This window comes from Scyliorhinus canicula, chromosome 2 (genome assembly GCF_902713615.1).
Source record: "Scyliorhinus canicula chromosome 2, sScyCan1.1, whole genome shotgun sequence".
Classification (NCBI taxonomy): Eukaryota; Metazoa; Chordata; class Chondrichthyes; order Carcharhiniformes; family Scyliorhinidae; genus Scyliorhinus; species Scyliorhinus canicula.
Window position 1 is genome coordinate 32,824,809 of NC_052147.1, and position 16,384 is coordinate 32,841,192.

The 16,384-nt window shown below is 47.1% G+C and overlaps 1 protein-coding gene across 5 annotated transcripts in view; it reads right to left on the reverse strand.

The window, feature by feature from the left end:
- prkcha (protein kinase C, eta, a) overlaps positions 1-16,384 on the reverse strand; it is a 268,817-nt gene that overhangs the window by 73,508 nt on the left and 178,925 nt on the right. For all 5 annotated transcript variants that reach the window (XM_038775500.1, XM_038775526.1, XM_038775519.1 and 2 more), the window contains 2 exons: positions 16,045-16,191; positions 15,534-15,707 (listed from right to left, as the gene is read on the reverse strand). In XM_038775500.1, coding sequence (XP_038631428.1) covers positions 15,534-15,707; positions 16,045-16,191 — 321 coding nt within the window. The remainder of the gene's footprint in view (positions 1-15,533; positions 15,708-16,044; positions 16,192-16,384) is intronic.

Here is a 16,384-nt window from a genome sequence, read left to right on the forward strand (position 1 = left end):
ACATAGCGTAAGCCTTACCCGTTTCGTGAGACATAACCTCAACACCCCCTGTTCTAAATTTAAAAGAGAGTCAGAGAAAATGGCCATGCAGGCAATGGAACGCCTCATGAACCCAGAACGGTTTGTGGTCGCAGCGACCAGCAGCAGTAGCAGGGTAGGTCAGTGTCCCATGTGGGAGCTGGAACTCCGCAAATATCTGCAAGGAAAGGGATGGCCCCTTTGGAAAGAGTTTTGTTTGAATGAGGAGACAGGTCCCGGAAGTATAGGACATACTTGGTGGGAGAACCTCTCTCAAATTCACAAGAAAAACATGAGTAAAGCACGTAAGCCGATGGCGATTGTGTCCTGTTTGGCACAATTGCGAGGCACAGAGGAGGTCGTTCAGACGCTCCGGGCAGAATTAGAAGAAAGAAATAGAATGAGTAAAGTGGATGTCAGGGACATCGAGAAGGAAAATATGGATCTAAGAGGGAAGTTGGCAGAGAAAGGTAGCGAGGTGGATGATGCCAAGAGGGCACATCAGTCTTGTCTAGCCCATCTCAGCAGTTCCCAGACCCAGTACGAAAAGGCCTATCAGGACGTGCAACGTGGCGTCCTGATAAGAGAAGAATCTGAGAAGCAGGTAGAGGCTTTGCAGAGGCAATGCTCTGACCTTAAAGCAGCTTTGAGAGCACTCCATGCTGCCACCACAGAACAAAGGCAAAGTACAGCAGATCACGCGAAATGCAGGAAACAGATTGCAGAGCTGCAATTGCTGCTTTCGGTGCAAAATGGGTTTCAAAGCACCTTTGGAACGCAGTTAGATGAGGAGAATGCCCCAGACTGGAAAGAGTTAAGTGAGACAGCGCAGCGTTATGTTCAGGGAACATGTGCGCCAGTAGCGCAGCAGAAAAGGCAAGCACCCCAACCCCCCACAGATCAGCTCGTTACCATTCCAATGAATCCAGTCACCACCCAGAGAAAAGCGACCATAGATGGCGCACCCGATATAACTTACACCACCCCCTTAACTGTAACCCAACTAAGGGACGCGTGTGAGAAGATCACTCCGTTTCTCCCCACCGCAGACCCCCACCAGTTTTTCGCAAAGGTAAAACAGCAGGCTACCATGTACGGCCTGGACGAGAGAGAGCAGGTTAAACTCACAGTTCTGAGTTTGGACCAATCGGTTGTAGCAGCCCTCCCCGACCCACAGAACGTTGGCGGAGGCACCCTAGAGGAAATGCACACCTCCATTTTAGATGCCATAGGGTATAATCGAGGTGACCCCGTAGAAGGACTCAATAAGTGCCGGCAGAAGAAATCCGAGCACCCCACAGCATTCGCCGGAAGGCTGTGGATCCATTTTAACGCAGTATTTGGCGATTTAAATAGAGCCCATTTGAACCGTGAAAATATGGTTAAATGGACGCGCACCATAATTTCTCATGCAACAGAAGCAGGACAGAGCGCTTGCAACAGCTATGACCCCTCAGAGGAAGCCCATAATGAGAAGTGGGTCCTGAAAAGATTGTCCCGCGCTTGGGAGCAATCAGTTCAGGGCAAGAGTAGAGTGAAATCCCCAGAAGAAGCTCAGGCTGCAGCAGACATACAGGCAGTGAGAGAGCACCAAAAACCCGCATGGGTGAATGAAGGAAAGAGCAGCCCTCCACAGAAGTCGCAGGAATGCTACAACTGTGGCCAGTTAGGGCATTGGGCAAAAGAATGTAATGGACCCCAGAGATCACAGAGAGGCCAGCAGACAGGCACTCTGAATCGGAATAAAACAAAACCGATCCATAGTATAGGGATCCAGTCAGGACAGACCAATGTGGACGGAACGGACTGACGGTGTTCGGGCTCCCCCACTTGGGTCTGTGACACACTATGGGATCCATCAGGACGACCGGTAGTCACGGCAAAGTTAAGAGGGAAGCCCATAGAGTTACTTTGGGACACAGGAGGCTCCCGCACCACAATTAACTCCACCACCACGGCACACACAGACACGTGGCCGACCACCTCCACCATCACACTTAGCGGGTTCACCGGACACTCGCAGCAGGGACATATCACAGCACCCGTAGCAATCCAGCTAGGGAACATTTCCACCAAACACCCCGTTGTTTTAGTAAATCTTCCCCGGACAGCAGAACACATCCTAGGGATAGATTTTATGAATGCCCATAGCCTGTCGTTCGACTCAGTGAACCAATGTGTCTGGCGAATGGCAAGATCGGACAGAGCACCCGCTACTCTCACAGTAGGAGAGTACGCTAACAGGATTAGTGCAGTAGGAGAATACTCATTTGACTTGACTACACTAAACACGGACAGACAAGTTAAGGCAGTACTGAATAAACATAGGACAGCATTTGCCAGTCACCGGCATGACTGTGGCAGAATGGCTGGACAAATTCACGTTACCGGACCTGACCCCAGACCACAAAAACAATATAGATTTCCCCTAGAAGCAGAGGGAGAAATAGAGAAGGTAATAGGTAGCTTATTGGAGCAAGGTGTGCTTAGAACAGTAGCCTCGACCAATAATGCCCCTATTTGGCCAGTGAGAAAGCCCGACGGATCATGGCGTCTGACCATTGATTATCGGGAACTCAATAAAGTAACCCCAGCAGTAGCCCCCATGGTAGCAACAAGTCCCGAGACCATGCTCAAACAGGGACTCAACTCCAAATATTTCACGGTTTTGGACATTAGCAATGGCTTCTGGTCAATCCCATTGGCAAAGGCGTGCCAGTACAAATTTGCCTTCACTTTTAAAACACAACAGTATACGTGGACATGCCTTCCACAAGGATTCCACAATTCCCCCTCCATTTTCCACCGACAGTTGGCGAATGGCTTAGAAAAATTTTCCCGCCCCGAATGTCTGGTACAGTATGTAGACGACCTACTACTGCAGACAGACACAAAGGCAGAGCACATTACGCTTCTGGCCGAACTCCTGGAACTTTTAACCGAGATTGGATGTAAAGTTAACCCAAGAAAGGCCCAGATTTTGGAAAGTAAAGTGATGTATTTGGGAACAGTCATCACACACGGCAAACGCGAGATCGAATTCAAAAGAATTGATTCGATTGTCAAATTGCCCCTTCCCCAGAATGTTTCAGCCCTCCGGTCGTTTTTAGGACTGGCTGGTTATTGTCGGAACCACATCGACGGATTCGCGACAAAAGCCGCCCCACTCTCAGACCTCCTTAAAAAAGGAGCCCCCTGGGAATGGCTTCCGCAGCATACAGAGGCTGTGGAAGAGTTAAAGAAAGCCCTTAGCGCAGCACCCGCGCTACAAGTCCCAGACCAACTTTCCCCATATGCAATAGAGGTAGCGAGCACAGATCTGACCCTCTCGGCCGTGTTACTTCAGGAACGGCACGAGCAGCTAAGACCAGTGGCTTATGCCTCCCGACTGTTAGACCCAGTTGAACAAGGATTTTCAGCCTGCGAGAGGCACCTCCTTGCTGTCTTCTGGGCAGTGCAGTATTTTTCCTACATTACCGGACTCAACCCCACCACCATTTTGACCGAGCACACCCCCACACAGTTACTCCTAGACGGTCGACTGAAGGACGGTTCAGTTAGCCAGATTAGGGCAGCTAGGTGGACACTACTTTTACAAGGACGGGACATTACAGTAAAACGGACCCGCACACACACATTTTTAGCCGACAACCTCCAATACCCAGGACAGCCCCATGAATGCGAAATTGTAGCCCCCTTACATAACACCGGACCCTTTATAGCAAAGACACCCCCCAGGAAGATAGGGAACCCGAAACAAAGCCCCCAACCCACAGACACGTGTGGACCACTGAGGATTTACGTGGACGGTTCATCCACGGTTTTAGAAGGTGAGCGTATCACAGGATGCGGCATCTATGTCGAGGACGCGCAGGGGCGCGCTCTCGAAGAGATAGCTTTAAAATTACCGGGACACTTAGGCGCGCAGGCAGCAGAGCTCGCGGCCATAGCTTATATAGTGGACCACCCCGATTCTTTCCCCAGCCCAGCGGACATATATTCGGACAGTCTATATGTCTGCAATAGTTTAACCGATTTTCTGCCCCTGTGGAGGACACGAGGTTTTGTCTCCGCAGATGGGAAACCCCTTCCATCAGCCCCTTTACTCAAGCACATTTTAGAGAAAGCGAAGGACAGGACCTTCGGCATTATCAAAGTAAGAAGCCACCATAGGTCATCCCCCCCTGGGAATGTAAAAGCCGACGCACTGGCTAAGGCAGGTTCCAGGCGAGGACACTTATGGACACCCCCAGCTAGCGCACCAGCTAGCGCCCCTGTGAGCGCAGTTCAAGTCTCACAGACCGATATTAAAGATTTAGTAGACGCACAAAAGCAGGATGAGGATCTCAGGGAGATTTTCAAAGGCAACTTTGTGCCACAGTATGATAAATTCAGACACGCACTGACCACACATGAGGGTGTGATCATAAAGGATCAGCTTTATGTGGTCCCGCAGCAGGACAGGAATGAAATGATTGCTTTGTTTCATGATGGACACGGGCACCAAGGGACCGACGCAACCACGAGGCACCTCAGGCAGCTCTGTTGGTGGCCTAACCTAAGGACAGATGTAGGTCACTACATCGAGAATTGCCTTATTTGCGCCCAGAATAACCCGGAGAGGTATTCTAAAAAGGCACAACTTCGGCATACTCGACCAGTTAATGGCCCCTGGACAAACCTCCAGATCGACTTTATAGGACCATTGCCCCCTTGTAGGAATGGCTATAAATACGTTCTGGTGGTCATCGATACCTTTACCAAATGGGTAGAGGCTTTCCCCTCTAGAACGAATACAGCTAAGACAGCTGCAAAGATCCTGACCCACCACATCTTCACGAGATGGGGTTTACCCCGTAGCATTGATTCGGACCAGGGATCTCACTTTACAGGACGGGTCATGAAGAACGTCCTGACAATATTTGGAATAAAACAAAATTTTCATATTGCGTATCACCCACAGTCCAGCGGGATTGTAGAGCGCATGAATCGGACCCTAAAATCCACGCTTAGGAAAATGGTTCAAGAGAACAACTCCACATGGGATTCAGTGCTCCCATTTGCATTAATGTTCATCAGAAATACAGTTTCAACTTCCACAGGATACACACCACACACACTCATGACCGGACGCCCTATGAAAGGTACAGAATTCCTTTTAGGACTGGACATGACTAGCCCCGAAGTGACGGCCCTCACACACGAAAAGACGGTTAAAGACTTGGTTGAGACTGTGAGGTCTGCACAGATTGCAGCCGCAGTTCAGCTAGGGAAACGCCGTAAACAACGCACAGCTTGTTTTAACAAGACCGTTCACCCCACAGAATTCCAGGTTGGGCAACAGGTAATGCTATCTGTATACAACCCCAGCAGTTTTTTGGCACCAAAATATTCCGGCCCATACTCAATTTCGGATAAAATTAGCCCCTCAGTTTATAGGATAAAATATCCTAATGGTAAGACCGCGTGGTTCCATATCAACCAGTTAAAGGCATATGGAACACAGGCCAACCATGCACACCATGTCCTGCTAGACGCAGCAGAACACCTCACCCCACCCACTAGAGGCACGTTTCCACCATCCCCCTCACAGACCAGTTCCTCATCGGACTCGCCCACGACTCCGCCCACAGACCACGACACACCACGCCCCGAAACGCCCACAAGCTGCCGCGGCAGAGACAGCGATACAGACACTGACTCTGAGGACAGCCACAGCACACCACACTACAGCCCACATAGCAACGACTATGACCCCGACTACAGTGACCCCATGGAAGTCACTTACATTAAAAACCCAGACCCACCACCCGACCCCGACGACCCCGACAATACCCATTCACTTTTGGACCCAACACTCTGGCACAGGGACAATTCGTACCGACTTATCCGCAATGATGAAAGTGACCCCCGGTCACACAATTCAAAGATATCATGCCTGATCCACACAAGGGTGTGGGATCCGGGAGAGCAGGACGACACGGTGTCTGAATCCCGACAAGGCAACCCCTTTGTGACCCTGTTCACAGAGACAGAGGAAAAGTGAGGTGTCCAGATGATGTAAAATAGGAACCGCTTGAGGGAAGCGATGTCCTTTCTGATGGAACCTGCACGCATGTTTGTTTGTCAGTTTATGTTTGTTTGTCTTTCAGGAATGTAAATGGTTCAGTTGGAGGATGGACATCTTCTTTTCAGCTGAAAAGATTGTGACCACCTCACACACACGTTAGCTTGTCCGCCGATACCTTTGAGAACTTCAGTTCCCAAAACCCGTTTGATTGGAGATCTTTTCAAGTTGTAAGGCTTGTGACCGCCTTACACACACAATAGTTTATCTGCAGATACGTCTGAGAACTTCTATGGTGAGCAGCTCACCTTATCGTCTGAAATGTCTGAAGCCCAGCTCATTTTTCAAAAGGAGCATCTTGGCTCCTCCCTTGGTTTTTTTAGGTGCCACTCTATTCGGCGAATAGAGGCTGCCAATCCATGATAAACACATTCTTACCCGTTTACTCCAGGTTACTCAGGCAGTGGACAAACGGCACTGAGGACCCGCCCTGTCTGAGAACCCACTTTGGTCAGCCAAGCTCAGGTATGGCACAGCACGCCCTACCCGGGGATCCCATCCAACTCGTACCCGTAGCGGCCCATACGCAACCCATTCGACCTTTCATTTCAAATTTGTTTTCATTTTCGTTAGGCAGCCCTTAGGCCGCCATCCCACATGCTATTTACATCCAGGAACATTCGGATGGTAAATGAGCAAAGCCTGCGAGACGGCTCGCAGGAGGAGAGTTGTTAGGTGTATTGTGTTCATTAAATTCGCTTTTGAAAAAAAAAATGAGGGGAGTCACAGGGTGTGACTTGGCCAGTCATTTTTAATGGGTCAATTGGAATTGAAAGACAGATACACTAACAAGTACGGATATTAAGCTGTATTGACAGATACTGTGCTTGATCCCATAGCTTTCGAAGGACGAGACAGGAATCGAAGCAAGGATTGTCCATACAGGAGGAAGAAAGAAGGAAGAACAAGTTGAAGATGATGGAAGCTCACCTATTGCTTTTAAATGTTATATTTGTATGTGTGGAAGCAAGACACGTTTCCCCCACAACCCCCACCATAAATGTTTCACTTACAGCAACTCCCCCGTGCTCAGCTCTGATCAGTGAGGTTCAGACCTGGTGCACAAAATTTATGACATGGTACTCCATGTCATACGTGATTGAATCACTGCTAGTGATTGCGATCCTCGCCATACTTGTACAGACCCTCAGGTTGAGGAAGTGGAAGAGGAGAGCCTCCCGTTCCTGCCCCTCAACCGTCTATGGAGTTCGATCTCCTATTTTCCGATTTCATCAATCCCCTTTGCCCCATGATGAATAAAACACTGTGAATAAAATGAAATATATACCCATGTATTATATTGTCCTGAACTCGACTGCCGAGTCAGGAAATGTTATGTGATGTGGTATGAATGGATGAGGTTTAGTCTGTAAGGAAATGTTTAAGTTAAGTTAAGGATAATTGTGATAGGTAGAGGTTCCCGTTTGTGGTAATGCATGTCCCCTTTGACATAGCGCCAAGTAGAGATGTAAGGTAAAAAATTTTTCTTCCCATAATTAAGGACAGAGTAGACGCTCAGGAGCTTGCCGAGGTCAGGGAACACAAAGAAGGCAACCCAGATGCACTCAAGGCAACGTACATAGGTGATCCTTCACAATATTTTGATTGTGAGGATCACAAGGAGGGAATGTAGCCACTGTAGCCACCTAAAATGGACACTGAACCAAACAAAATGGAGAATCGCTAAGACTGTAGGGAAAAACAGTTTAGCCAAGGCAAACAGCCTGCAAACACTCATTAGCATTTTGCAAGCAGCAAAACCAGTTTCTGGCCAGGTGGAAGATCTCCAACCAAAGGTGATAATGGCAGAACGTTCTACATACTAATGAGGCAGTCCAGATCTAGGCACACACAATGGCAACATTTGGGTTTGAATAAGATACTTTAAGTGGATGTCCAGACAGAGCGGCACCAGAAGTATCCACTATAGAAACCGCCCCCACCATCGAGAAAGACCCTTACATTGGAGGAATTCAAAAGATATCGATTGGAAGCAATCCAATCGATACCTAAAGGTAAAGCCCGCCCAGGAAGAGGGAAGGACATTGGGGACCCCTATAAATATAGACCCCCACACATGGTCCTGTCTGTTGTTTCGTGCTCCGGCCCTGACCAAGAACTTGAACCTGTATCCTGACTCCAGCCGTTGAGCACCAGCCGCCGAACCGTAAGTGCCAATACGACGCTCGCTACGCGAACCAAGCCCGCTAGACCCCCAGTGACCAGCACGCTTTCTGAAGGTTGCAGCCCAAGACCGGGACGAAGGCCTCGCTCCCTGACCTTGCCTGTTCCTGTGTAGTTAAGTATTCTGTTTGCTTAGTTTAGTCGTAGCTTAGTCCCTTAGTGTGTGCATGCGTATTTATTATAATTGTATAATAAATATTGATCGTTTGGAACTTACTAATCGGTGTATCGTTTTATTACTTTGAACTTGACCTTGAGATATATGTGAGTTGTCTATATGGCAACTGGCGACTCCTGAGCTGAAAAATACATAAGACAGAGCCTAGTGGTGTTAAGCACACGGCCTTTAACACAGGCAAGTTAATACACCCCAATAAACGCGTTTTACACTCATAGCAAAACGTGCAACAATGCCCACCAACAAACAATAAGCAGTAACAAATACAATGTCAATCCCCATATCAACAACAATCCCATTCTCCCACCAACCCCCCCCAAATAACAGCCCACTTGCTAACATAAACAAAAAACAAAAAGGAATCAGGAATCACCCAGTCACGATTAACATATACAGCCCCCTCCCCCCAATCCTCCCAACCCCTCCTAATGTTCGATGTAGTCCAGTTCTTGAAAGTGCATAATGAATAAAGCCCATGAATTGTCGAACCCCTCCACCCTTCCCCTCAGTTCAAACTTAACCTTCTCAAGAGTTAAGAATTCCAACAGTCCCCCCGCCACGCCAGGATGCAGGGTGGAGAGGCTGCTCTCCATCCCAACAGGATCCGCCTTCCGGCGATCAGTCAGGCGAAGGCTACAACATCTGCCTCTGCACCAGTTTCCAACCCCGGCTGGTCTGACACCTCGAATATGGCCTCCTGAGGACCCGGGACCAGTTTCACCACTTTAGAGATTACCCCAAAAATCTCCTTCCTGTAATCCTCCAGCTTTGGACGGGACCAAAATATATGAACGTGGTCTGTGCCCCCCCCCCCCCCCCCCCCCCCCGCAACGTTAACACACATCTTCTACCCCCTCAAAGAGCCGACTCATCCTCGCCCTTGTGAGGTGGGCTCTATATACCACCTTCAGCTGAATCAACCCCAACCTCCGCAAGGTGGAGGCGTTCACTCTCCGGAGGTCCTCACACCAGGACTCCTCCTCCATGGATAATAGGTAGCTAATGGTATTAAGGGTTAAAGGTTGATGATGTTAATACGCAGGCCAGCCATGATTGGATGGTCAATGAGCTGAATGGCCTATTCCTGTTCTGTACGGTGCTATAATGTTACCTTTTTACTTGGGTTATTTCTCAGTCTTCTATTTTTCTTATGATACTCTAACTGGCAATAACATTTGTGTGTATGTGTTTGTATGAGGGAGAACAAATACACACAGATGCGCAAAATAAATGGGGTTAATAATTTGCAAACTCATCTACATTTCTCTGTAATTCGGATAGTATCCATTTCCCATTGGGCAACCACTTCCATTGACAAACCAATCATCATTTCTGGGGAGGAAGTAGTTGTGCACAAGATTTAAATTGATGTTCAAACGTTACATGACTTGTACGTGTTCAGTTTGAGAAAAATGTGTTCATAGCGTGGCCAAGCATGCCGAGTATCAGTCTGCAAATCCTGCCAACGCACACCCAATGGCAGGTAGGAAGATCGGGACAGATCCCTGGTCAGCCACATGCTGGAAAGAACGTTGAAGCCTCTGCCATCACTATCCATAGATCCAGGCTACAAAATGCATGTAAGTGTGCATGCTGGTAGAGCAACCCGGACTCGCTGAGAAAGTAGAGGATTGGATAGAATCAAACAAATTACCTCAGGTGGGACAGTCACGCAAAGCTGTGTGAGCTTAAAATTAGAGCTCGGCATGTTTATGAGTGTCACCAAAAATCATTTCCTCCACAACCTCACTGCCTGAAAGAGTGGTGTCATTCAGATGAGCACTTGAAATGCCATAGCATACAAGGCTATGGACCAAGTGCTGGAAAATGGGATTAGAATATATAGCATGTTGTTGATGGGGCGAAGGGCCTCTTTTTGTGCTGCAACGCTTTTTGACTCTATGGCCACCAGCACATGCTTAGTTGTGTTAAAAGCCCCTTTCTGTCATTCTGGTAGGGACTTTCCTCTATCAGAAAATTCTGAGTATGCACACTATCAGAATCAGCATGATGCAATTTTCACCTGTGGTATTTTAACATGTGAGGAAATGATTGTCTGAACAGAGTTTCAGTACCTTTTAGCATTTAAGTATGAGACTTCAATTTAATTTAGACTCTGTGGGCCAGAATCCATGCAAATAAATCTGGCTCCCTTACCCTTTCAGCAGTCATATGGGTCTGTGAAAAAATGAGGGTTGCAAGTCAGCCACTGGGAGAAGGCAGCTGGATTTTGTAGTGAAAACACTGGGCGCCAGCTCATTAACACATATCCCGGAGTCCAAATATAAAACAGCAACAGTGTAAAAGCATTAAATTGTTACAGGGTTGCCTGAGAGTGCTGCTGTTGGAGAGAACATCAAAGGCAAAAACTGAACAGCCTTATCGTTATGCTTATCGTAAAAGCTGGACTGACAACACTCACCATAATTAAACAGCAAATCAAACAGCAACATCTAGAGACTGCCGATCAGCAGCTTGTATGTGGAAATCAGGAAAATACTGGCTAAGGGCCCAGCACCCCTAGAAGCTTCACGATAATGGGTAGTTGACCCAGAGATGAAATAGTGGTTGAAACACATGGAAAGTGTGAAGATACCATACTTACCCAATAATTACTCACTAAACATGCCAAAAATGAGTTAAGGCTTGTCCATTTTAATATAAGTGGATTTTTACTGGCTTAATAAGTCTTAATTACTGGCAAACAACCTTTCCAGCACTAAAAATGAACTTTTATAAGTTCTCATTCCTTCTGCTTTAGATTATTGAAGATTTATACCCCTCTTAATCTATCTTTATTTACTCTTTATTTTGTGCACTGCATCTAATTTAATATTGAATGCTGTCTATGAACATACACTTCCAGGTTTAAATGCTGAACTGCTGATTAAAAATTCTTCAAACTAATTGTTAACAAGATACACAGTTGCTTGCCCTATTCAGACAGGACCAAAATACAATGTAGAGGACATAACGCTGAATACAATTCCAATCACTGCACGTCTATGTGGAAAAGCGCGTGGAAAATCTGCAAGTTACTGAAAGCAGAGACATGTTGTCAAAGGTTATGGTTTTGCCTTTATCAGGACAAAAAGCAAGTCAACTCCAATTGGCTGATGCATTGCCAGGTAGAAAGCAACAGGGAACTTTAGGTTCCCCAAGGACTTGAGCACAGTCAACTTGCCAACCAACTGCACCCTCTTCAATTGTGACCTTTTCAAATTTGGCATTCGCGCACTTATCCTGATGAGTGCAAGATGAAAAACTTTGGTAAGATGTCATTCTTTTCAACAATATTCAAATTCTGTACTACCAATTGGCTGTAAGTGTAACAAGATTGTCTGCTGACACAACATCTTGCGAATTATAAACGAGGAGACATATCAAGCTAGTCAAAGGTATAATTCTGCATAATCCAGGCCAACAGCGCAGCAACTGCATAATAATGAACTCACTTCAATAAACGTATTAAACTCATTGCACTTCATTCAATTGCTGTTCTAAAAATGCCATTTTAGCATTTTGACAGACTCTCCTGTTTGTTTAACACAGTAATCTAACTTGAGCCACTATGTGGGATAAGTAGCATTACCCGATGCCATCTGTTGTTAGACTCTGGGCACTGCACAAACAATAACAAGGCAAACAGGTCAAGCAGGATAAACAGAAAAGGATTGTAGGATTTCACAAACTACTAGGGCCTAATTTTCACATCCACCATTCTTCCTACACCACAGAAGTCACGAATGACTCCCTTCCTTCATAGACATCCACAATGCAATCACAGGTCTTGATGGGGCTGCAGAAAGATCCTCTCGAACAGCAAATGGAGAGTTCTTCATAAGTCACCCAATTAAAACTGCTTAGTTTTTCATGCCCCCCACTCAAAATCCAATGAAAGCAAAGAGCTCCCGTAATCAGTAACTTCCATTTCCATTGCCGCCTTAATGTTTAAAATGTAATATCTCACAGGGGGCTTACAGGGTGGGAATGATTATGTCCCCTGTGGTTCTCGCGGTATACAAGCTCCCCCTCTGAGTGGTGAGGGAACTCCAATTAGCAATGTGTAAAAGGTCGGCCTGCAAGGCACCAGCCAGAGAGAGGCCCAGTTGGGATCTAACAGGAAGTGTACATACCGCATTTGTAAATAAATCAAAGTTCTTTATTTTACTTGGTGTGGACTCCCCGTAACCTTCTTAAAGAAAATGCCCAAGGAGATTTGCAGCGGAGAGAAATAAACACCTAATCTTTGAGCGAGAGCTGATAGGTGATCAAAAGAGAGTGCAAAAAGACAATTAAAGATGGAGTTGAGGTTGCAATCAAATCAGCCATGATCTTATTGAATGGTGGAACAGGCTCGAGGGGCTGTGGCCTGCCCCTAACTTATAAACTCATCAATAGGTTTGTGCAATAATATTCCCAATATTGTGCTTCTAAATATAGTGATCATATGAAAAGAAATGGGTAATGGCAGGGGCCATGGTGCCTGCTTATCTGTTTCTTTGCCTACTGTCAACCTTGACTTTATGTTGGGCGGCACGGTGGCGTAGTGGTTGGCACTGCTGCCTACGACATTGAGGACCCGGGTTCAATCCCAGCCCCGGGACATTGTCTGTGTGGAGTTTGCACATTCTCCCCGTGTTTGCGTGAGTTTCACCCCCACAACCCAAAGATGTGCAGGTTGGGTGCAATGGCAACACTAAATTGCCCCTTAATTGGAAAAAAAAAATCATTGGGTACTCTAAATTTTTTTTTAAAACCTTGATTTTATGTGATAAAATATGATTTAATTAAGAATCTGATGAGTAACATCACCACACTGCCAGGGCAGACCGTTTCCTGTCCTCCATCTCCATGCCGAACTGGTCTTCATGGACAGCACCGTGCTGCTGGATCCATGGACACCCTCGTGTCACCAACTCAGATCAGGACCGTGTCTGGGGTTGTGGCGTACAGGGGTCTCCTTGACCATATTGCCACACACTAGTGTTTACCTGGACATGACCGTCCTGCAGGACTCAGGGAGCCACTGCAATAAAGATCCGCAGTTCAACCGGGGTGGAGAGCGAGGTGAGCCTGGGGTTGGTGTGGGGAGGATGGCTTGTTGAAGACAAGGGGGGGCAATGGGGGGAAATGTGAAAGGAAGGCTACGCAAAGAGGGGGTGGAGAAAGGGTGAGGGCTCACAATGTCAGGCAGAGAGCAAAGGGGTGGATGAAGAAGACAAACAATGGAAGGTAAAGGGAAGGCTGAGGGAAGGGGCAGCTGGATTCCGCAAAGTTGCAGGAAACACTCACAAAAAAAAGGGCGTCACATTGTTTACTGCAAGGCAATGGATGAAGACTGCAGATGAGGTAGGGAGAGGTCCAAGTGGGGGATGTGCACCTCGCAGGTGATGGGCTCCAGGGCGGGGTTGGTTGAATTGACAAACAATCTTCATAGAATCCCTACAGTGCAGAAGGAGGCCATTCTGGCCCATCGAGTCTGCACCGACCCCTCTGAAAGAGCACTCCACCCAAGCCCACTTCCCCACCCTGTCCCAATACCCCATTAACCTAACCTATACATCCCTTGATACTAAGGTGCAATTTATCAGGGCCAATTCACCTGACCTGCACAAGTGGGAGGACACCGGAGCACCCGGAGGAAACCCACGCAGACACGGGGAGAAAGTGCAAATTCCACACTGATATAGAGTGAAGGCTGGATTTGAACCCGGGCTCCTGATGCTGTGAGGCAGCAATGCTAACCATGGTGCCGCTTTGCGGTCCTAACTTCTTCTTGAGGCTGCTAGCCTTTTTCGTCTGGGTTGCGGACATCCTGCATGGTCTGGTGAAGACAGGTGGGCTGGAGAGAGTGATATGGGTGTGCTGGACTGGTGTTTAAAGATGGCACCGGAAATCTTTGAACCCATCAGCTACGGCGGGCAGATGTATCAACAGCCTGCCCTTCTGAAGAGTGGGAGGGGAAGTCGCCTGTGCATAATTAATGAGGTTCAAAGTGCAGAATCTGGGGTGGGAATCTGGCATGGGGCCCAGTGAGAAAGGTGCCGCTGGTGCTTCCCGCCACCGCACTAAAATGGAGGAATTCTGCCTTTAGAGTTTATGGATTAGGGTCAGGAGTCTCACAAGGAGGGCATTGGAGAAACTGAGTGTGGGGGTGGAAAAAGGCAGATGAGACATATTAGGGTGAATTCTCCGCCGGTGGGATTCTCCATTCCGCCGGCAGCGCACCCATTGGCCGGTGGCAGGAATGGAGGATTCTGTTGCCGGTGACGACCTGCCGCCGTGGAACACGGGGCTGAGGAGGTGGAGAATTCAATCCATTATTAAAAAAAGTAATAAGTAGAGGCAGAGCAGGTGTAAAATCGATTTACTGGAATAATAACAGGTATTACCTGTTCTAGAATGTTTGAACACGTTTTGATTCTTTTCTCTCAAAAGGAGAAGTCCTGATAGACATCTTGAGTTTGTGAAAGCATTTGGTAGGTTAGACACACCAAAGAAGTTTCCACTTACAGGTGGGTTCAGATCGAGCCCCCCATTAATGTACGATGGTCACTAATTAATCCAAAAGGAAATTCGGAGGAAATGGTTTTGCCCAGAGATGGTCAGAAAATGGAACTCAGCAGTAGTTAAGGTGACTGGCATAGATGCCGTTAATGGGCAGCTGTCTGAATACGAACGCGAAGCACGAGGGAGTAATGAAGAGAAAGATTTGTGGATGGTGGCGGGGCAGAGGGAGGAGGTATAAACACTGGTACAGTATGGATCTGTTGGGCTGAATAACTGTTTTCGGCGCTGAAAGTACTATATAATACCCTAATTCATTCTCATGCTCAACATATTCCTGTACAAGACTTGCAGGACCAAAATATGCAACGACTTATCTTCAAGTTCCCATGGGAATCAAATTCTATTCTGATGATTAAGGCATATGCGGCGATATGTTGTGTGTGTGAAGTGAGGTCGTCACTGGTGACACTTTTTCGAATAGGAGCCGAGCTAATTGATCTCCACGCTACTTACTGCAGTTTGGAAGCAACAGAAGATCTGTGTGAGGTACGGGTGGTTTTTGGCGAGTGAGAGGATGCGTTTCTCTGTCATTGTACACTCCACGTCATCGTCTTGGAGAATCATGTCTTTCTTCAATATTTTCACCGCGTAAACGTCTTCCGTCCCTTTCAACTCAGCCAGCATCACCTGGAGTCAGAGAGCAAGCTTATGAATGTGACATTTCTGGCTCAATACAGAACAAACAAACAAATGGACACTTTCCCTCTGAATGGCTTCGCCAGTTCAGACATCTCTGCTCTGATTTGGCATTGCTCTCTTTTTTAAAACAAAAAAAATATTTAAAAAAAAGGGCCCGCACTTCCCCAGAGTTGGAACCTGCAGTGATTTGCCGATTCGTGCCCGATTATTTCGTCAATCTTTCTTCCATCCTATCTTGCACAGATCGGGTTTCTCCCTCGCCCAGAAGAATATTCAGCTTCGCATCATAATGTGTCTCGGGTTGTCAAAGCAGAAAGTCACTTACCTTCCCGAAGCTGCCTTTCCCTAGGACACTGAGGAAGGTGAAGTCGTCAATGCCCAGTTTGCTTTGTGCTTGCTGGCTGTTACTGCTACTGGTGTCTACTGTATCATCCAGGGCCTCGTTTTCTTTGTGGTTCTTATGACTCTGCCTCTTTTTGAAGAAAAGGAATGTGTACAGAGTTAATGTAGCACACAGGGAACTGAATAACTAACATCAACTAATAAATGTTCCTGGAATGAACGAAAGAATGAACCAAAATATGTTTCCTGAAGGGAACAGAGATAGACTCACGAGTATCAAGTCAGACAGGCAATACTACTTCATACAATCAGACAGCAAAGAA